General features: G+C 39.6%; 1 protein-coding gene across 28 annotated transcripts in view; it reads right to left on the minus strand.

Moving 5' to 3' along the window:
- LTBP1 (latent transforming growth factor beta binding protein 1) overlaps window positions 1-16,439 on the minus strand; it is a 456,525-nt gene that overhangs the window by 76,365 nt on the left and 363,721 nt on the right. For all 28 annotated transcript variants that reach the window (XM_068988396.1, XM_068988377.1, XM_068988386.1 and 25 more), the window contains one exon: window positions 12,496-12,621. In XM_068988396.1, the coding sequence (XP_068844497.1) occupies window positions 12,496-12,621 (126 nt within the window). The remainder of the gene's footprint in view (window positions 1-12,495; window positions 12,622-16,439) is intronic.

Consider the following 16,439-nt stretch of genomic DNA (forward strand, 5'->3'; position numbering starts at 1 on the left):
CACTGCTATGCTAAGCTGCTAAGTCATTTCAGTCATGTTCGACCCTGTGCGACCCCATAGACGGCAGCCCACCAGGCTCCCCTGTCCCTGGGATTCTCCAGGCAAGAACACTGGAGTGGGTTGCCATTTCCTTCTTCAATGCATGAAAGTGAAAAGTCACAGTGATTAAAAAATAATAATAATAATAAAAATAATAAAATAAAGAAAAGAAAAGTCAAAGTGAAGTCGCTCAGTCGTGTCCGACTCTTCGCAACCCCATGGACTACAGCCTACCAGGGTCCTCTATCCATGGGATTTTCCAGGCAAGAGTACTGGAGTGGGGTGCCACTGCCTTCTCCCCACACTGCTATATTTCCTGGTAAAAGACAATCTTAACCATTCGAAAGCTTGTTCTATTTCTTGGTAATAGAGCTTACTAGACTAAAATATTAAGGGACTGAGTAGTAATCCTGGTCGCCACTTCCTGTCTGTCCATTGTAAGCCATTGAAATTCTCTGAAACTTCAATTTCCTCCATATGCAAATGAAGTCAATTTTTTTTCATACAGGTGAAAATGAGAACCAATGTAACAATACATATTTTCTTAAAATTTTACCATTTCTATGTGATCCACTATAAGTCAAGGGAATCAACTGAATACTGTCCAGACTATGCTACTATTTTTTGTCTTGTAGAAGGTGTTTGAGCGTTACTATGGAACAAATTTTTCAATCACTTCTTTAGAATTACAACAGCATTGATATATGTTCAGAACGGACTGAAATCCTAATGTTCTAGGACATATAGTTTTAGAAATTATGAATATTTAAACAGGCAACAGAAAATGGAAGACCGATACATGTGATGCGTGAAAGGGAGGCCATATTTAACTACTAAGCATTAATGATGAGACACTAGGTCAGTCCAGCTCCCTAGGCCCTCACTGGCAACACTCTCTCTCAAGCACATCTGAACTGCTGAGAGTAGGTTCCTCGTTCTCTTCTCTTTCTGCAGCTTGCATGCCCTTTCATAAGTTTAAAATTACTACAGTTAGTAAATGTCTTTCTGCATGAGGATAAAATATAAAATTAATGAGCTTTTAAAATTTGTGGGTTTCTTCTGAAGATCTAAAAATGTCTTAAGAACTTTTCAAATATTTACATTATGTCCCTTGTTCTCATTTCCATATGGCTTTTGAAAACAAGGAAGTGGAATAAATGTTCAGAAGATGATTATCTCTATCATTCAGACTAAGGCCAAGGATGAAAATCCTCATGAATGAAATCATTTTAAATCAACTGCTTAAAAAACAAAACAAAACTGAAGAAGCGTAGTTTGGCTTTTACATTTTGAACCATATTATCAAGCTCCTGCAGTGAAAGACTAAGGAAACGGGGAAAGGGATCTGTGGCCACTTCTCCTCATCGAGGGAGCCCACAAAGCTCAGGTTCTGCAGCTGGAAAGGGCATCTGTGTCGTTAAGCCTCCAGTTTGCACTGGGTTCAGATCCTCCCCCTCAGAGAACAGGACATGAGTGGAGCAGAGAGGTGCTGCCTGAGGAAACCATTACAAGGGCCAGATGTTTGTTCAATTGTGATAAAACCTCAGTACTATAGGTGCAAATCCCAAACTGAGTATCTGTGACATTTAAGGAAAAATTCCAAGTTGAAGAGTAGTGTATTTTTAATCAGACACCGAGCACTTTTTCCTTTTAGAAAAGCAAAAGCTAAAAATGCAATAAATCATCCGTGTTTCTTTTCAGAGAAAAAGAAGCAAAGTGATTTCTGAACTTAAAAAGCCATTTTCTTCTTATTTCTTCCTATGATAGGCTGACAGAATGTTACATAAAAGCAGAAATTTAAGAAGTATTTGAATTTGACACACACACACAATTTCTAAAAATTTATAGAGAAGAAATGAGAAGAAAGCTTAAAAAAAAAACAAAAAACATTTCCTACTCCCAAAGGTAAACAATAACTCTAATTTACTGTCATGTAAGCTCAACATTCAGAAAACGAAGATCATGGCTTCTGGTCCCATCACTTCATGGGAAATAGATGTGGAAACAGTGTCAGACTTTATTTTGGGGGGTTCCAAAATCACTGCAGATGGTGACTGCAGCCATGAAATTAAGACACTTACTCCTTGGAAGAAAAGTTATGACCAACCTAGATAGCATATTCATAGCATAGGAGAGACATTACTCTGCCAACTAAGGTCCGTCTAGTCAAGGCTATGGTTTTTCCTGTGGTCATGTATGGATGTGAGAGTTGGACTGTGAAGAAGGCTGAGAACCAAAGAATTGATGCTTTTGAACTGTGGTGTTGGAGAAGACTCTTGAGAGTCCCTTGGACTGCAAGGAGATCCAACCAGTCCATTCTGAAGAAGATCAGCCCTGGGATTTCTCTGGAAGGACTGATGCTAAAGCTGAAACTCCAGTACTTTGGCCACCTCATGCGAAGAGTTGACTCAATGGAAAAGACTCTGATGCTGGGAGGGATCAGGGGCAGGAGGAGAAGGGGCCGACAGAGGATGAGATGGCTGGATGGCATCACTGACTCGATGGATGTGAGTCTGAGTGAACTCCAGGAGTTGGTGATGGATAGGGAGGCCTGGCGTGCTGCAATTCATCGGGTCACAAAGAGTCGGACACGCCTGAGCGACTGAACTGAACTGAACTGAATATCACATAAGTGGGGTATTTTAATAAATTCTCCAAATAAATCCAAGGCCATTCAGAAAAAGTTCCCCAAATTTTAATTGCTTATTTCTTCTACCACAATTACGTGAAAAAGATACTATGTGTGAAATACATATCGTGCATTTTCACATGGTTTCAGTTTTTTAAATGACAACAATTTTGTTTTAACATATTATTTATAACCATTTGGATTATCTTTGCATTCATTTAATGGTTTTACATTTTTACACCTGAGCTGTTCTAAAAATATATATAATATCTTATTCTAACTTCAGAACCATGGCTGTGCATTTTCTCTTTTCATATAGTATTTCTTACACTAAGAGGTGCTGCCAGTGAGACTGGGAGAAAACCCTAACCACCGGCCAAACACATCAAACCCCAGATTCATCTTTCTGACACTTAGGACCCAGAGGCAATATAAGAGCAGCCAAAAAAATTCCCATTTTTTTACTATTATAATTTTTCTTTCTATATTCATACAAGATGCCAAGAAAGATGAGTTTTGAAACCACAGAAAAGAGTACCTCTAGAAATAACAATGCTGACACTTAAATACAAACAAGTGTTAGCATGAATGATCAGTTTATTGGCAACTGACATATCAAACACTTAAAAACTTGAAATACTTGGGGAGTAAACAGAGAAAGTCAGTCATATGGAATGCTTAGGGAAAACAAAAGGTGAGGAATTAAAGCAAATTATGTATAAATGAGTTACTGTACCATATTCTACATGACTTTAGTAAATTGGGATTTAAATGTAGAAAAAATATAGTAGTAATTAATTTATGTCTAGACTTGGACTTTGAATTGCCAGACTATTTAATTCACAAATACACAATTGTTTGTTGCATATTTTCTGAGCACAGATCAAATAAAAATAAACAGGTTTTAAATGCTCCCTCCCTTTTAGGTACCCACATATGAAGGGAAACACATGGCAATAACTAGGGTGTCACTAAAAGAAGTGCTAAAATACTAACAATAATTCAGATCCATCGAGCATATTCTAGGGACCAAACTCCATTCCAAGTGTGTGTTAATACTTGCCAACACCCATCAACATACTTAATTCTTCCAAAAACTCCTACAAAAAAATGTAGGTGCTGTATTTTATGCTTATTATGCAATGCAGAACTCAGATATATGACTCATGTGAGTCAAGTCCACACGACTTGAAAGTGCTGGAGCAAGACTTCAAGCCCGTGTATTCAAATTCCACAGCCCAGCTTTTTAGCCACTGCTGCACCCAGTTACCAAGTAGAGTGTGCTTTAGGGAGTGTGCTTTTAGGAGTCAGATTTTCAAAAAATAGGGAAGGCTTTTCACTAAGTCCCTTCATTCATTCATGAAGTCCTGGGTTGGCCAAAAAGTTTCTTTGATTTTAAGTAAAAATAAGACATATTTTTCATTTGCACTAAGAACTTTATTGAACACATTCACTAACCAAATGACTCTTTTGGCCATCCCGATTTTTTACTGGCCCTACCTAACATTCTCAAAGGCACAAAATTATGAACAAAACAGACAAAGATTCACGTCTTATGAGCCTTAGTGTCTAGCAGAAAGATTGGACAATAAATAAGACAAAGAAGTAGAATAAGGTAGTTTAAAAAAGAGAGAGAAAACAGAAATGTGGGGAGTGGGTAAAGGTGAGAAAAGGACGATTAGAGAAAGGTTCACTGACAGATGAATAGATAAAGAGGATGTGATACATATATACAATAGAATACTAATTGACCATAAAAAGGAATGAAATAATGCCATCTGCAGCAACATGGACACAAGAGATCATCACACTAAGTGTAAGTCAAAGAGAAAGGCAAATACCATATGATATCACTCACATGTGGAATCAAATACATTACACAAGTGAACCTATCTATGAAAGAACCAGGGACATAGAGGATAGATTGCTGGTTGGCAAGGGAGAGAGTGAGAGGGGATGGACTGGGAGTTTGGGATTAGCAGACACAAACTGGTATATATAGAACGAATAAACAACCAGGCCCTATGTACAGCACAGCAAATTTGGAAAACTCAGCAGTGGCCACAGGACTGGAAAAGGTCAGTTTTCATTCCAATCCCAAAGAAAGGCAATGCCAAAGAATGCTCAAACTACCGCACAATTGCACTCATCTCACACGCTAGTAAAGTAATGCTCAAAATTCTCCAAGCCAAGCTTCAGCAATACGTGAACCATGAAATTCCTGATGTTCAAGCTGGTTTTAGAAAAGGCAGAGGAACCAGAGATCATATTGCCAACATCCGCTGGATCATGGAAAAAGCAAGAGTTCCGGAAAAATATCTATTTCTGCTTTACTGACTATGCCAAAGCCTTTGACTGTGTGGATATCAATAAACTGTGGAAAATTCTGAAGGAGATGGGAATACCAGACCACCTAACCTGCCTCTTGAGAAATGTGTATGCAGGCCAGGAAGCAACAGTTAGAACTGGACATGGAACAACAGACTGGTTCCAAATAGGAAAAGGAGTGTGTCAAGGCTGTATATTGTCATCCTGCTTATTTAACTTATATGCAGAGTACGTCATGAGAAATGCTGGACTGGAAGAAACACAAGCTGGAATCAAGATTGCCGGGAGAAATATCAATAACCTCAGATACGGAGATGATATCACCCTTATGGCAGAAAGTGAAGAGGAACTAAAAAGCCTCTTGATGAAAGTAAAAGAGGAGAGTGAAAAAGTTGGCTTAAAGCTCAACATTCAGAAAACGAACATCATGGCATCCGGTCCCATCACTTCATGGGAAATAGATGGGGAAACAGTGGAAACAGTGTCAGACTTTATTTTTGGGGGCTCCAAAATCACTGCAGATGGTGACTGCAGCTATGAAATTAAAAGACGCTTACTCCTTGGAAGAAAAGTTATGACCAACCTAGATAGCATATTCAAAAGCAGAGACATTACTTTGCCGACTAAGGTCCGTCTAGTCAAGGCTATGGTTTTTCCTGTGGTCATGTATGGATGTGAGAGTTGGACTGTGAAGAAGGCTGAGCGCTGAAGAAGTGATGCTTTTGAACTGTGGTGTTGGAGAAGACTCTTGAGAGTCCCTTGGACTGCAAGGAGATCCAACCAGTCCATTCTGAAGAAGATCAGCCCTGGGATATCTTTGGAGGGAATGATGCTAAAGCTGAAACTCCAGTACTTTGGCCACCTCATGCGAAGAATTGACTCATTGGAAAAGCCTCTGATGCTGGGAGGGATTGGGGGCAGGAGGAGAAGGGGACGACAGAGGATGAGATGGCTGGATGGCATCACTGACTCGATGGAAGCGAGTCTGAGTGAACTCCGGGAGATGGTGATGGATAGGGAGGCCTGGCATGCTGCGATTCAAGGGGTCACAGAGAGTCGGACACGACTGAGCGACTGAACTGAACTGAAGGGAGAGAGTGAGAGGGGATGGACTGGGAGTTTGGGATTAGCAGACACAAACTGGTATATATAGAACGAATAAACAACCAGGTCCTATGTACAGCACAGGGAACTATGAAAAAGATCTTTCATATTCTTTCCCATTATAGTTTATCACAAGATATTGAATATGAATAATATTCAACATTGATACTGAATATTACACAATGTGTTAATTATTTCTGTATACACATTATTGTGTATATCAACCATACTTCAAAAAAATGAAAAAAAACGACCTGAGAAAGTGACATTAAATAAAGACCCATAGTGGATGAGAGGTAACAATCAATGTACTTCTTGTTAGTATAATAAATTTCCTTAGTTTAATCTGCTCATTATAACCAAAGCAAACAAATTAATATTTAACCTACCTACCTATATGTTTGTTGTGAAAATTAAAAGAGAAAATAGGTACAATACAGTTAGCATATGTGCCTGGCTCCTAACAAGAACTTCTTGAATGCTGGTTATTACCATTACTACTTTTGTTTTAATATTAAGTCATGAAATCAGATATGTGAAGTTTCTCCAGTACACTCATACAGGGTGTCCAAGACAACCACATCATACTTTCTGTTAGATGCCTACAAAGTAACTGATTCTGGACTCAATATATTAAGCATTAAAATTTAGGTCTAAAGTACAAAAGTATCATTGACAACAACGTTCCATGGTACAGTTCTTCCATGAGAACTTGGGTTACTGATGACATCCAAAGATTCATCAAAATAGATGCAAGAAGCTCTCGGCGCCCAGACATGAGCTGGGGAACACAGCATAAGGTGTTAGGGGCAGCCTGCCTGTTCACAGACTGCCCTTTCTGGAAGCTTCATGTCTGTTTTTTGGCTGAAAGAAAAAGTGTTTACTTCTTCTATGAACAAATGATTTTCCATAGCTCTGGGGTATGAAAAGGTCAGTAGCGATAAAAGGCTTAGGAAGAGCTCTCAAATTTTGTGCCACCATTGTGAATTTCTTTATAAAAATGTTGATATATGCAGGACAATCAAGCAACGCATGGAAAATATGTATTCCAGGTCCAAAAGCAGTTTATTCCAGCAAGATTTCCTCAGCTCTCTCCCTAATGATTTAAACATCCATTTCATTCACTTCTGCAGAAGTACATTCACAGGAGGAGTGAGTGTGAAGAACAGTAGCCTTTATAGCAAGAGGCCACTTCCTTTCCTTACCTGGAATGCTGTCTGATCCTTTTTCACACAAGGGAGGGAAAGGATCCTGTTGTTAAGTTAAATTCCCCATCTTTAGAAAAGAAATACTCTGGTTGTATTCTCTTACTGGATTTTTTTTTTTTTTCACTTTCCAAGCCTTAAAGTACTAAAAAACCTAAGGATCTTTGGGCCAAGTAGCCAGATGTAATATATTATTGTGTCAGGGTACTTCAATGTCCTACTTGGCTAAGTCATTTTCAAAAATATTTTCTCTTTGGTGATAGACATAAAGTTCTATCTCCATGCCACAAAACCACCAACTGCCTTGGAGTGCTGTCAACATGGTTTTATACTTTCTACACTGCTCATGGAAAATGTACCTCAAAGTCTGAAAACAAAACCACACTCACTCCCAGTTCATTTTTCTTTCTTTGATTTGGCAAAGGTTGTCCTTAGTGTATTTTCTGGTTCCCAATGCACACAAAATTGATCTAAGAGTTTGGACCTAACTTCTTTTAATCTTTCTGATACCACTGTTCTCAGTGAACTTCATGAAGCCAGCCATCCTTATCACTTGCATTTGTTGTGTTTTTCCACCCAAATGAATGAGTTAGTAAGAAGCGGTTTATGGTAGGTATCTGAACAGATTACAGGATTAGAGACTATAGCCGTTCAACAGTTAAGACTTGATTCTTTGAGTGCTTTGGGTTTCAGAGTTAAGTTCAATGTTCTAAAAGTCCCCTTCCAATCCTACAGTTTTCAATTTTTAAATCAGTATCAGAGATGCTTTGAATGTGAGAGCAGAAGTTCCTGATCACATACTCCATCTGGGGTGCTTTTTTGAAAAGTAAGAAACAAACAACAACATTCAGAGGAGAAAAAGATAGCAGTCAAATACAGAGCTGAACTTAAAGGTTTTTTTGACAAAAAATAATTAATTTTTTTCAGGTTAATTTCAGGAATATCTGATTTTTAAAAGCAGACTTTAAAGAGCAGTTTTAGGGTCACAATAAAATTTAACAGGAAGCTTCCTTATTCCCCTTGTTTTCCCAAAACCGTCCCCTCCCCTAGCTTCTCCCACTGTCAACCACCCCCACCAGAGTGGTACATTTGCTATGACTGATGAACCTATACTGATGCATCAGTATAAAGCAAAGCCCACAACTCACATCGGGCTTGCTCTTGGTATTATACTCTGATCTTTTATTCCCATCTGGACAACAGAACTCACATGTTGGCAACTGGAAAGAGGCCTTTAGCAGAGTGTCTTATGTCCTCCTGACTGTTTATTGACAGGCTATTATCACTTAGCCAGTCGATGACCACTTTGAAAAAGAAAAGCACTTAACATGGCTCCATCTGTTACTCAGACACAATTTTGGCATTACTTTCATTAATCTACATTATAGAGGCAGAATGGCCAGTTGTGATTACCCTAGTTGGTAACTTCTGTTCTTTGCTCTAGCCCTCAGACCCCCATTACTCTGCTCTCTTTCAGGGGGTTTACCACTTTATAGCATATTACATAGCTGACATTAGTTTACTGTCTCCAAGAAAGTGGAGCTATTCTTTGTTCAGAGACATCACCCTGGTTCCTAGAAGTGGCCAGTATATAGTAGACATGCAATAAATATTTGTCAAATGGATGAATGAATGAGGATGCTTTCTAAAGGATATGATTTTAGGAAGTGATTTCAGTCATAGTTTAGAGGCCTAATTCGTCATGATTAACCAGGTTCCATAAGTCACTGATGTTCCCTCTGTGCCGCTAGGCTCCTCTGAGGTCCCTGCTAGACCAGTGTGGCCAGTGTATTATGCGAACAGAAACCACAGTGGAGTCTAGAGATGCCTGATGTCCCCAGTTTCACCTGTTGTCATACAAGGCCTCAATCGACATGGACATCCAACTGGGAGAGCACAGCCATTCCTAGCCAAGAGCAGCCCTCCCAGAGGCACGTGAACAGAGTGATGCCAAGTCAGAGGCCAGGAGGCATTTCTCCAGGGGAGCCAGGGCACGGACATGGTGACACTGAGGATTCTGACTGTCACAAGTTTCCCCAGTTGTCTTCCCACTCACTCACATCCTGTTGCTGATGAAGAAATGAAACTCTGAGTCAGCTTACAAACGGGAGGATACATATTTTTCCTATGAACCTACACTGATATATCATTTTCAAGCAAATTTGAATTCTGTAATTTAAAAAGTAGGGGAAAATAAAGGAACCAAAGAATTGGGACCTTTTAAAACAAATGGATAAGCCAATTTAAGATATAAAACAGTGAGGTGAATGAACGAAGTCAAAAGTCTCCTTTGCTCTCCTACACAATCTCTGGCTAGAGGGTATAAAGGGGGGTGGCAGGAGGAGGAGAACCACAGTTATGAGAATAAAAGAAAGAATTACAGAAGTGGAAGTAAATCAAAAAGGCCTTGATTCCCTGTACTTTCCTGACATTCACATGTAGGACTTGGGGAAAAAAACGACTCTGCAAGTTATAGATTGTATATGACATGCCGTACCCTGTACTTTTTTATATCTTTAAAATAGAACCATGCTATATTATTTAAACACAAAAACAAAAATTTCAACATGCACTATTTACTTATTTATCCCCAAATCTCTTCCTGGAATGTAGGTTCCACGTGGACAAGAACAGGGTGTATTTTGCCCTCAGAACACCAACAGTGCCTGGGACGAGATAGGCGCTCTGTCACTGAGCAAATTAATAAACAGATAGCTGCACACCCACCACTTACTTCCTATCCCAGGTTCAACTGACACTTGTTCTTTACCTCATGTGGGAAAAACAAGATACTTCTCCATCCTCTCCCGCATACATGCTCCCAAAGCAGCATAAGAGAAAGGATGGAGCCAGTGGTGGTGTTTTTATTTTCAAAGATTCGATCCTGCTCCTTGATACCTGAGACAGTTGGTATTGACAGACTGCCTCTTCATTGTGGTTCAATATCTGTGAACAGATGCGGACAACTCTCCAAGTCATGGGGGATTAGGGAAGGGCCCTCCTCCCTTCAGCTGGGCGGGATTCCTTCAGCCCTGCTTGAAGCAAGGTATGCCAGCCCTCGTGTCCATGTGGCTTCAGCTGCTTTAATTAGAAGTTAGGAGATAAGCTGATGGATGGGCACGAAGCAAGAGTGCCAGCCACTTCTCGGTGTTAATTCAAATCCCATACACATCAGCTCCATAGCTAAATCCCAATCACATGGACTGGCTTCGTCCTACACCACTGCCAGGGGTAGAATCAAGACATATTGCTACTGGCACAAGTTTCAAACTAAGTCCAATGAAAGAAAATTTGAGCCAGTTTAGTCTACTGGATTAAGACCATAAAAAATGAAAATCTTGCAAAGCTTATTCAAGAAAGAGATTAACATGCCTAATAATGAGGGGGCTTTCTAGTTATACTGCCAGGTATCAGCACAATGTTCTAAAGTATCTGCTTTGATACTTTTGTAAAAATTGTCCAGATTCTGGAGTAAAAAATATGGAACAAGGGTCAAAGACCGTATACTAAAGTACAGGAATTTACAAAGCCCTAGAAGTTTTCTTAAAACACAGTTTAAAATTCAAATCCCCGCCAAGTAAATGCCTAAACAAATTAGAACTGCAACTAAGTTACAGTGATTATATAACTCTTGAGCTACAGAAATAAAGATTTTAAAAGACACAGATTTAAAGAAAAAGTACAAAAGAAAAAACAGACCTGAGTATGTTTATACTGGTATATGGCTTTGACTGGTGAGCACTTGAAATGACTTATACATTTTTTTAAAAATACAGTTTTTGCATGGCACAGCTACTGGTATCTATAACTTGGACCATTTCTCAGTTAAGGAAGACCTTACTAGCCATGATTTACAGCTAGCTGAAGAAGCAAATCTGCACCCTTCTAGAAGGCAGGGAAATGAACATTCTGCAAATTTCATGTCTTCAGTCACTCAAGTCAGCTAGCACCCCATCCTCTCTACCAGGGAATTCTGTGATCCCCCCAGAAGGCCTGCATGCATGCTCTTTCTTATCAGTCTCAGAGCTCTAAATATAAAATTAATTAAAACTCAAACCACTGAAACATGGAGTAAACCTCTCATGGGCATCTTCTTTATGATGTTTTTCTCCATTTCCCCACATTTGATCACTTCCAAACCCCCCATAATCCTTAAACCCTACCCTGCACTATCTCTCTTTCACTTGAAGCCAAATCTGGCATTCATGTTTTGTCTACTCAGCAGGAAAGCAATTTCAATAATCTCCTGCTTTTTATAAGATCAGTTTATTCTTCTCAATAAAATAATTCATTTCAGATGAACCTGGTTGCTGGTCCTCGGCCTGATTCCACTGTGGTGTGAGTAAGGAGAGAACACACTTCCTGCTCCACTCCTTTTTAAAAGCAAAGACCCTAAGTCCTATCACAGGCCCGGAACAGAACTTTCATACTTCTTTAAAACAGAGCTGGGTTTTGATAACCTAGATTCTCAAAGGGATGGATGAAAAATTATGATTATAGGACTCTTCTCAGTTTACTTTTATAAAGGTTCAGATGAATTATTCTTCAATTTATCAAACTATCATAAGTCATCAAGAATATAAATCTTATGTATATAACTAGTGCTGCAGCCCTGCAAACATAAAGAGGTTGCCAATAGGAAGCCAATATGTTATCTTAATGTCTTACAACTTAATTTGCTCCTAGGATATAATAAATACTGAAAGGTAGGAAAATATACTGGTTCAGAGCAAAGGATCTTAAAGGAATAACTCTGGAAAATCTCTGCTGACAATGGTACAGAGAAAAATCAAGCAAGGCATGTTTATATACAGAATGATACAGATGATCTATATGAAACATAATCAAAATCAACAGAGTCTTGGGTTACATCAAGGATGTTGCTCCATTTCCCTTTCTGTCTCACACATGCACCTAAAATCACCTCCCGTACATTTTGACTCATTAATTCAGTACCAGTCATGGAATCACCTGTGAGTATTTTCACCGTTATAATAGTTTATCCTGTCTGTAAATCCTAGCCACCTGAGCTGCATTTCAGGGAGGGGTTCCCTCGGTGCATATGTGCTCCAAGGCCTTAAATCATGAGTGCTTGTCAGTGTCTCAGAGCCTGTGCCAATTAAAATAGAAATGCATCTCCTTTCTGCTTTATCATGCAATAATTACATGAGGTCTTATTGTTCATCTTACCTTCACACGTACGTCCATCTGCAGAGATTGAGAAACCCTGTTCGCAGATGCAGTGGAAAGAACTGTCTGTGTTTAGACATTCTCCATGAGGACCACAGAGTCCGGGCTGTTCACATTCATTAATATCTGGAATCAAGAAGAGTTCCACATACTTGAAAAAAACCTGTTTTGCTTTCTGATGATATCAGATAAGACAGGAAGCAAAATCTATTACAAAATGGCCAGACGTGTATTTGGTGGCACACTATACCATTTGTATACACACCAGACCACAAGACAAGCTGGACTGTCAGGAGAGAGAAATTACTTGGGTTGAATCATAGGAAATAACCAATGTTCACCATTTTTATCCTAAAAAAAGCAAGTTCATAGGTTCAAATCAAGGGTACCCTTTAATATATATATATATATATAATAAATATATGAGGCTTGAGGGTATCTAATAAATTAAGTCTTTTGTGAAATATTCTTCAGTGGGAATACTGTGTTCTCCTTCGTCTTCTTTCACCACCATGAAAACAGCTCTCCTGCGGCCTGTATGTCTTCTCAAGTCCATGCCTATCCATCCCTGGGAAGTGAACTTAAGGGCAAGGTTGGACCTGTCTAACGGTGTTTAACTCAAAAATGTCACTTCTCCAATGTCTGAATATACAAAGGAAATTGACTCCAATCTGTTTCACTGAAAATGGATACAAGAAATAAAGTACAAGAAAAATGTGGCCTGTAATACTTGCACAGCTTTGTGATGATGAATTTAGTGGATGAGCATCCAGTGCTTAGTGCAGTACTCAATACCACCAAGAGTCAGAAAAGTGGTAATGATTATTACTAAGACTCATGTACAAATCATGCTGTAGTTGTGTTGACTAGTGTGTGTTGACCATCTCATACTCTGCTTGTCCTCAATGAAGAAAGATTATGCTCCCTGCAGCCAGGGTGACGATGTACTTCTAAATGCTAATAATGCAGAAATGGTTTGGTATCCATGCAATGATCTTTAAAGGCAGTCCTAATGATGCTGGCTAAGAGCACCTGAAGGGGACAATGTAAGGAATCATGGAGAATGGCTCACCTAGTCACGATGCTGCTGACACACAAGACTGCCTGCGTGCACTGCATTTTAACTGCTGTTGGTCTCCTCTGTGTCCCTCTTACACTGACTGCTTCTTCAAGAGAACTTCATACTTTAACTCTGAGTCCATCTCCCAGTAGAGCAAGCAAAGTGTATTATAAATACGTGTTCACCAAAAACTCTCAGTTTTGTTCATCCTGCTCTAACTGAACAGTGATTAAGGTTCTCTTAATCAACTGGAGTCATAAAGGTATCACATGTCCTAGGCACCACCCAAAAAGCAGCCCTACTAAGGTCATTTTCCTGTCTTTCTGAAGTCATTTCTTACTAACGAGGTCCTCGGGCTTCCCTGGTGGCTCAGTGGTAAAGAATCCACCTGCTATGGCAGGAGACGTGGGTTTGATCCCTGGGTCGGGAAGATCCCCTGGAGAAGGCAATGGCAACCCACTCCAGTATTCTTGCCTGGGAAATCCCATGGACAAAGAAGCCCGGCAGCTACAGTCCATGGGGTTGCAGAAGAGTCAGATATGACTTAGCAACTAAACAACAAATAGGCCCTCAACACATCATCTTAAAAGTCCATCTTTAATGCGGTACATACGTACAATGGAATAGTACTCAGCCATTAAAATAGAATGATAATGCCATTTGCAGCAACGTGAGTGGACCTAGAGAATGTCACGCAGAGTGAAGAAAGTCAGACAGAAGAGGAGAAATATCATATGCCATCTCTTTTATGTGAAATCTAAAAAGAAAGGATACAAATGAACTTACTTACCAAACAGAAACAGACTCACAGACTTCAAGAATGTTCTTATGGTGGCCAGGGGAAGGATGCGGGGAAGGGATAGTTAGGGAGTCGGGGATGGACATGTACACACTGTTAAATTTAAAATATTTAAAATGGATAATCAACAAGGACCTACTGTATAGCACATGGAACTCTGCTCAATGTTATATGGCAGCCTGGATGGGAGGGGAGTTTGGAGGAGAATGAATACAAGTATATGTATGGCTGAGTCCCTTCAGAATTCATCTGAAACCATCACAATATTATTTGTTAATCAGCTATACCCCTATGTAAAATTAAAAAAAAAAATTTTCAGGTCCATCTTGCTGCTGCTGCTAAGTCGCTTCAGTTGTGTCCAACTCTGTGCAACCGCAGAGACGCAGCCCACCAGGCTCCCCCGTCCCTGGGATTCTCCAGGAAAGAACACTGGAGTGGGTTGCCATTTCCTTCTCCAATGCATGAAAGTGAAAAGTGAAAGTGAAGTCGCTCAGTCGTGTCTGACTCCTAGCGACCCTATGGACTGCAGCCTACCAGGCTCCTCTGTCCATGGGATTTTCCAGGCAAGAGTACTGGAGTGGGTTGCCATTGCCTTCTCCAAAGTCCATTTTCAATTCAATTAAAAACTTTTACTGATGGTTTCCTAAAAGATGGTTGAGTAGGCAGGGGCCTACTCACACTAGTGAAGCTCACAGTATTATAGGGGAGGCAGAAACCAAGACAAATAACTATAAAGTTGAATGGGAGCATGGAAAACATACAGATGAGGGGCCTTTACAGTGACCTAGAGAACACGCTTAGCCACCAAGCTGGCAGCTCCCCTCCTCCAGAGGGTCACTCCTTTCCCTGTATCCAGGGTCTCCCAAGGCTCTTCATGTCTGTTCCTCTCACCGTGTAACGGGAATTCTGGCAATATTACTGATTTAGCTATCTGAATATTAAGCTTGAACTCTTTACCCTTCCATCTGCCATATATTTCAGGCCAGTTGGCTTTATCTTCTGCTGAACCTAACTAAGAAATCAAGCAGGAATTACTCATTTTCTTAACAACTCTCCCATTCTGGTTATTGTCACTAATTTTAAAATATTTCAAGAAAGAACAATGAATCATTTTCTACTTTACTATTTCTTAATATGATTCCACTCTGTGAAATCCTTCCCTTCTTTTGTAAATTCTCTGCTATCCTCTGTTTGCTATCTACTGAAAATACCTTAGATTGTAATCATTCCTGAACTCTGATCTTCTTTTACCCATTAGCACTATTCTTTCCAACCTGCTGCCTGGAATCTGCTGCCTTCCACATGGGCAACAAGGTGCCATAAAGTTCCACTGGCCTGGGGATCAAGTCCAGGGTCGCTGTCCATCTTGTAGAGCCTTAGAGGTTATCTAAGACCACCTTCTTATTTTACCTATGACTCAATGTGACCTTTTAAAAACTGTCAGACTTTGCAACTGTGCAAAGGGAATCGTGTGCATAAATATTTTTGCTTCAAGAGAAGTCACTGATTAACAAATAATTGTCTAAAAAGTCTGATGACAGGAACTGTAGACGAATTCCCAGACTTTTTTCCAGGAAACCACCAAGAAAGAACAACATGAATATCTGGAACCAGAGAAACATATGCATTCAATTTGGGTTGTACTTATTGAGGCATTTCTAAACTATGCTGCTAGTAACTCAGCTGAAAGTCAGGCTACATTTAAGTTGGGTTTCTTTCATGGGTCCGAGATTCCACAGAAATTCACAATTTAGCATGTGTAAGTCAAAATGTGAAACTGAGTATATTCTGAAGCTCAAATGTATGCTGCCACATTCCTAGAGACTGTTAACATAGAATTTCCCTGCTGTCTGTGTATCATAATTAATTGTCCTGAGGGAAGAGATTCTTACACTTTCAATTGAAAATGCCTTCCTGAATATGGACCTATCTTCAGATTATTAGGTAAGATTTAAACTTTATGCCTATCACACATTATTTTTCAAATATGTTCCATGGTTATTCACACTGTCATAAATTATGTTTTCAGCATTAAAACAAACTGAAATCTATGCCCACATATAGAATGCTGACATGATGATGGGA

The sequence above is a fragment of the Capricornis sumatraensis genome, chromosome 1 (genome assembly GCF_032405125.1).
Source record: "Capricornis sumatraensis isolate serow.1 chromosome 1, serow.2, whole genome shotgun sequence".
NCBI lineage: Eukaryota > Metazoa > Chordata > Mammalia > Artiodactyla > Bovidae > Capricornis > Capricornis sumatraensis.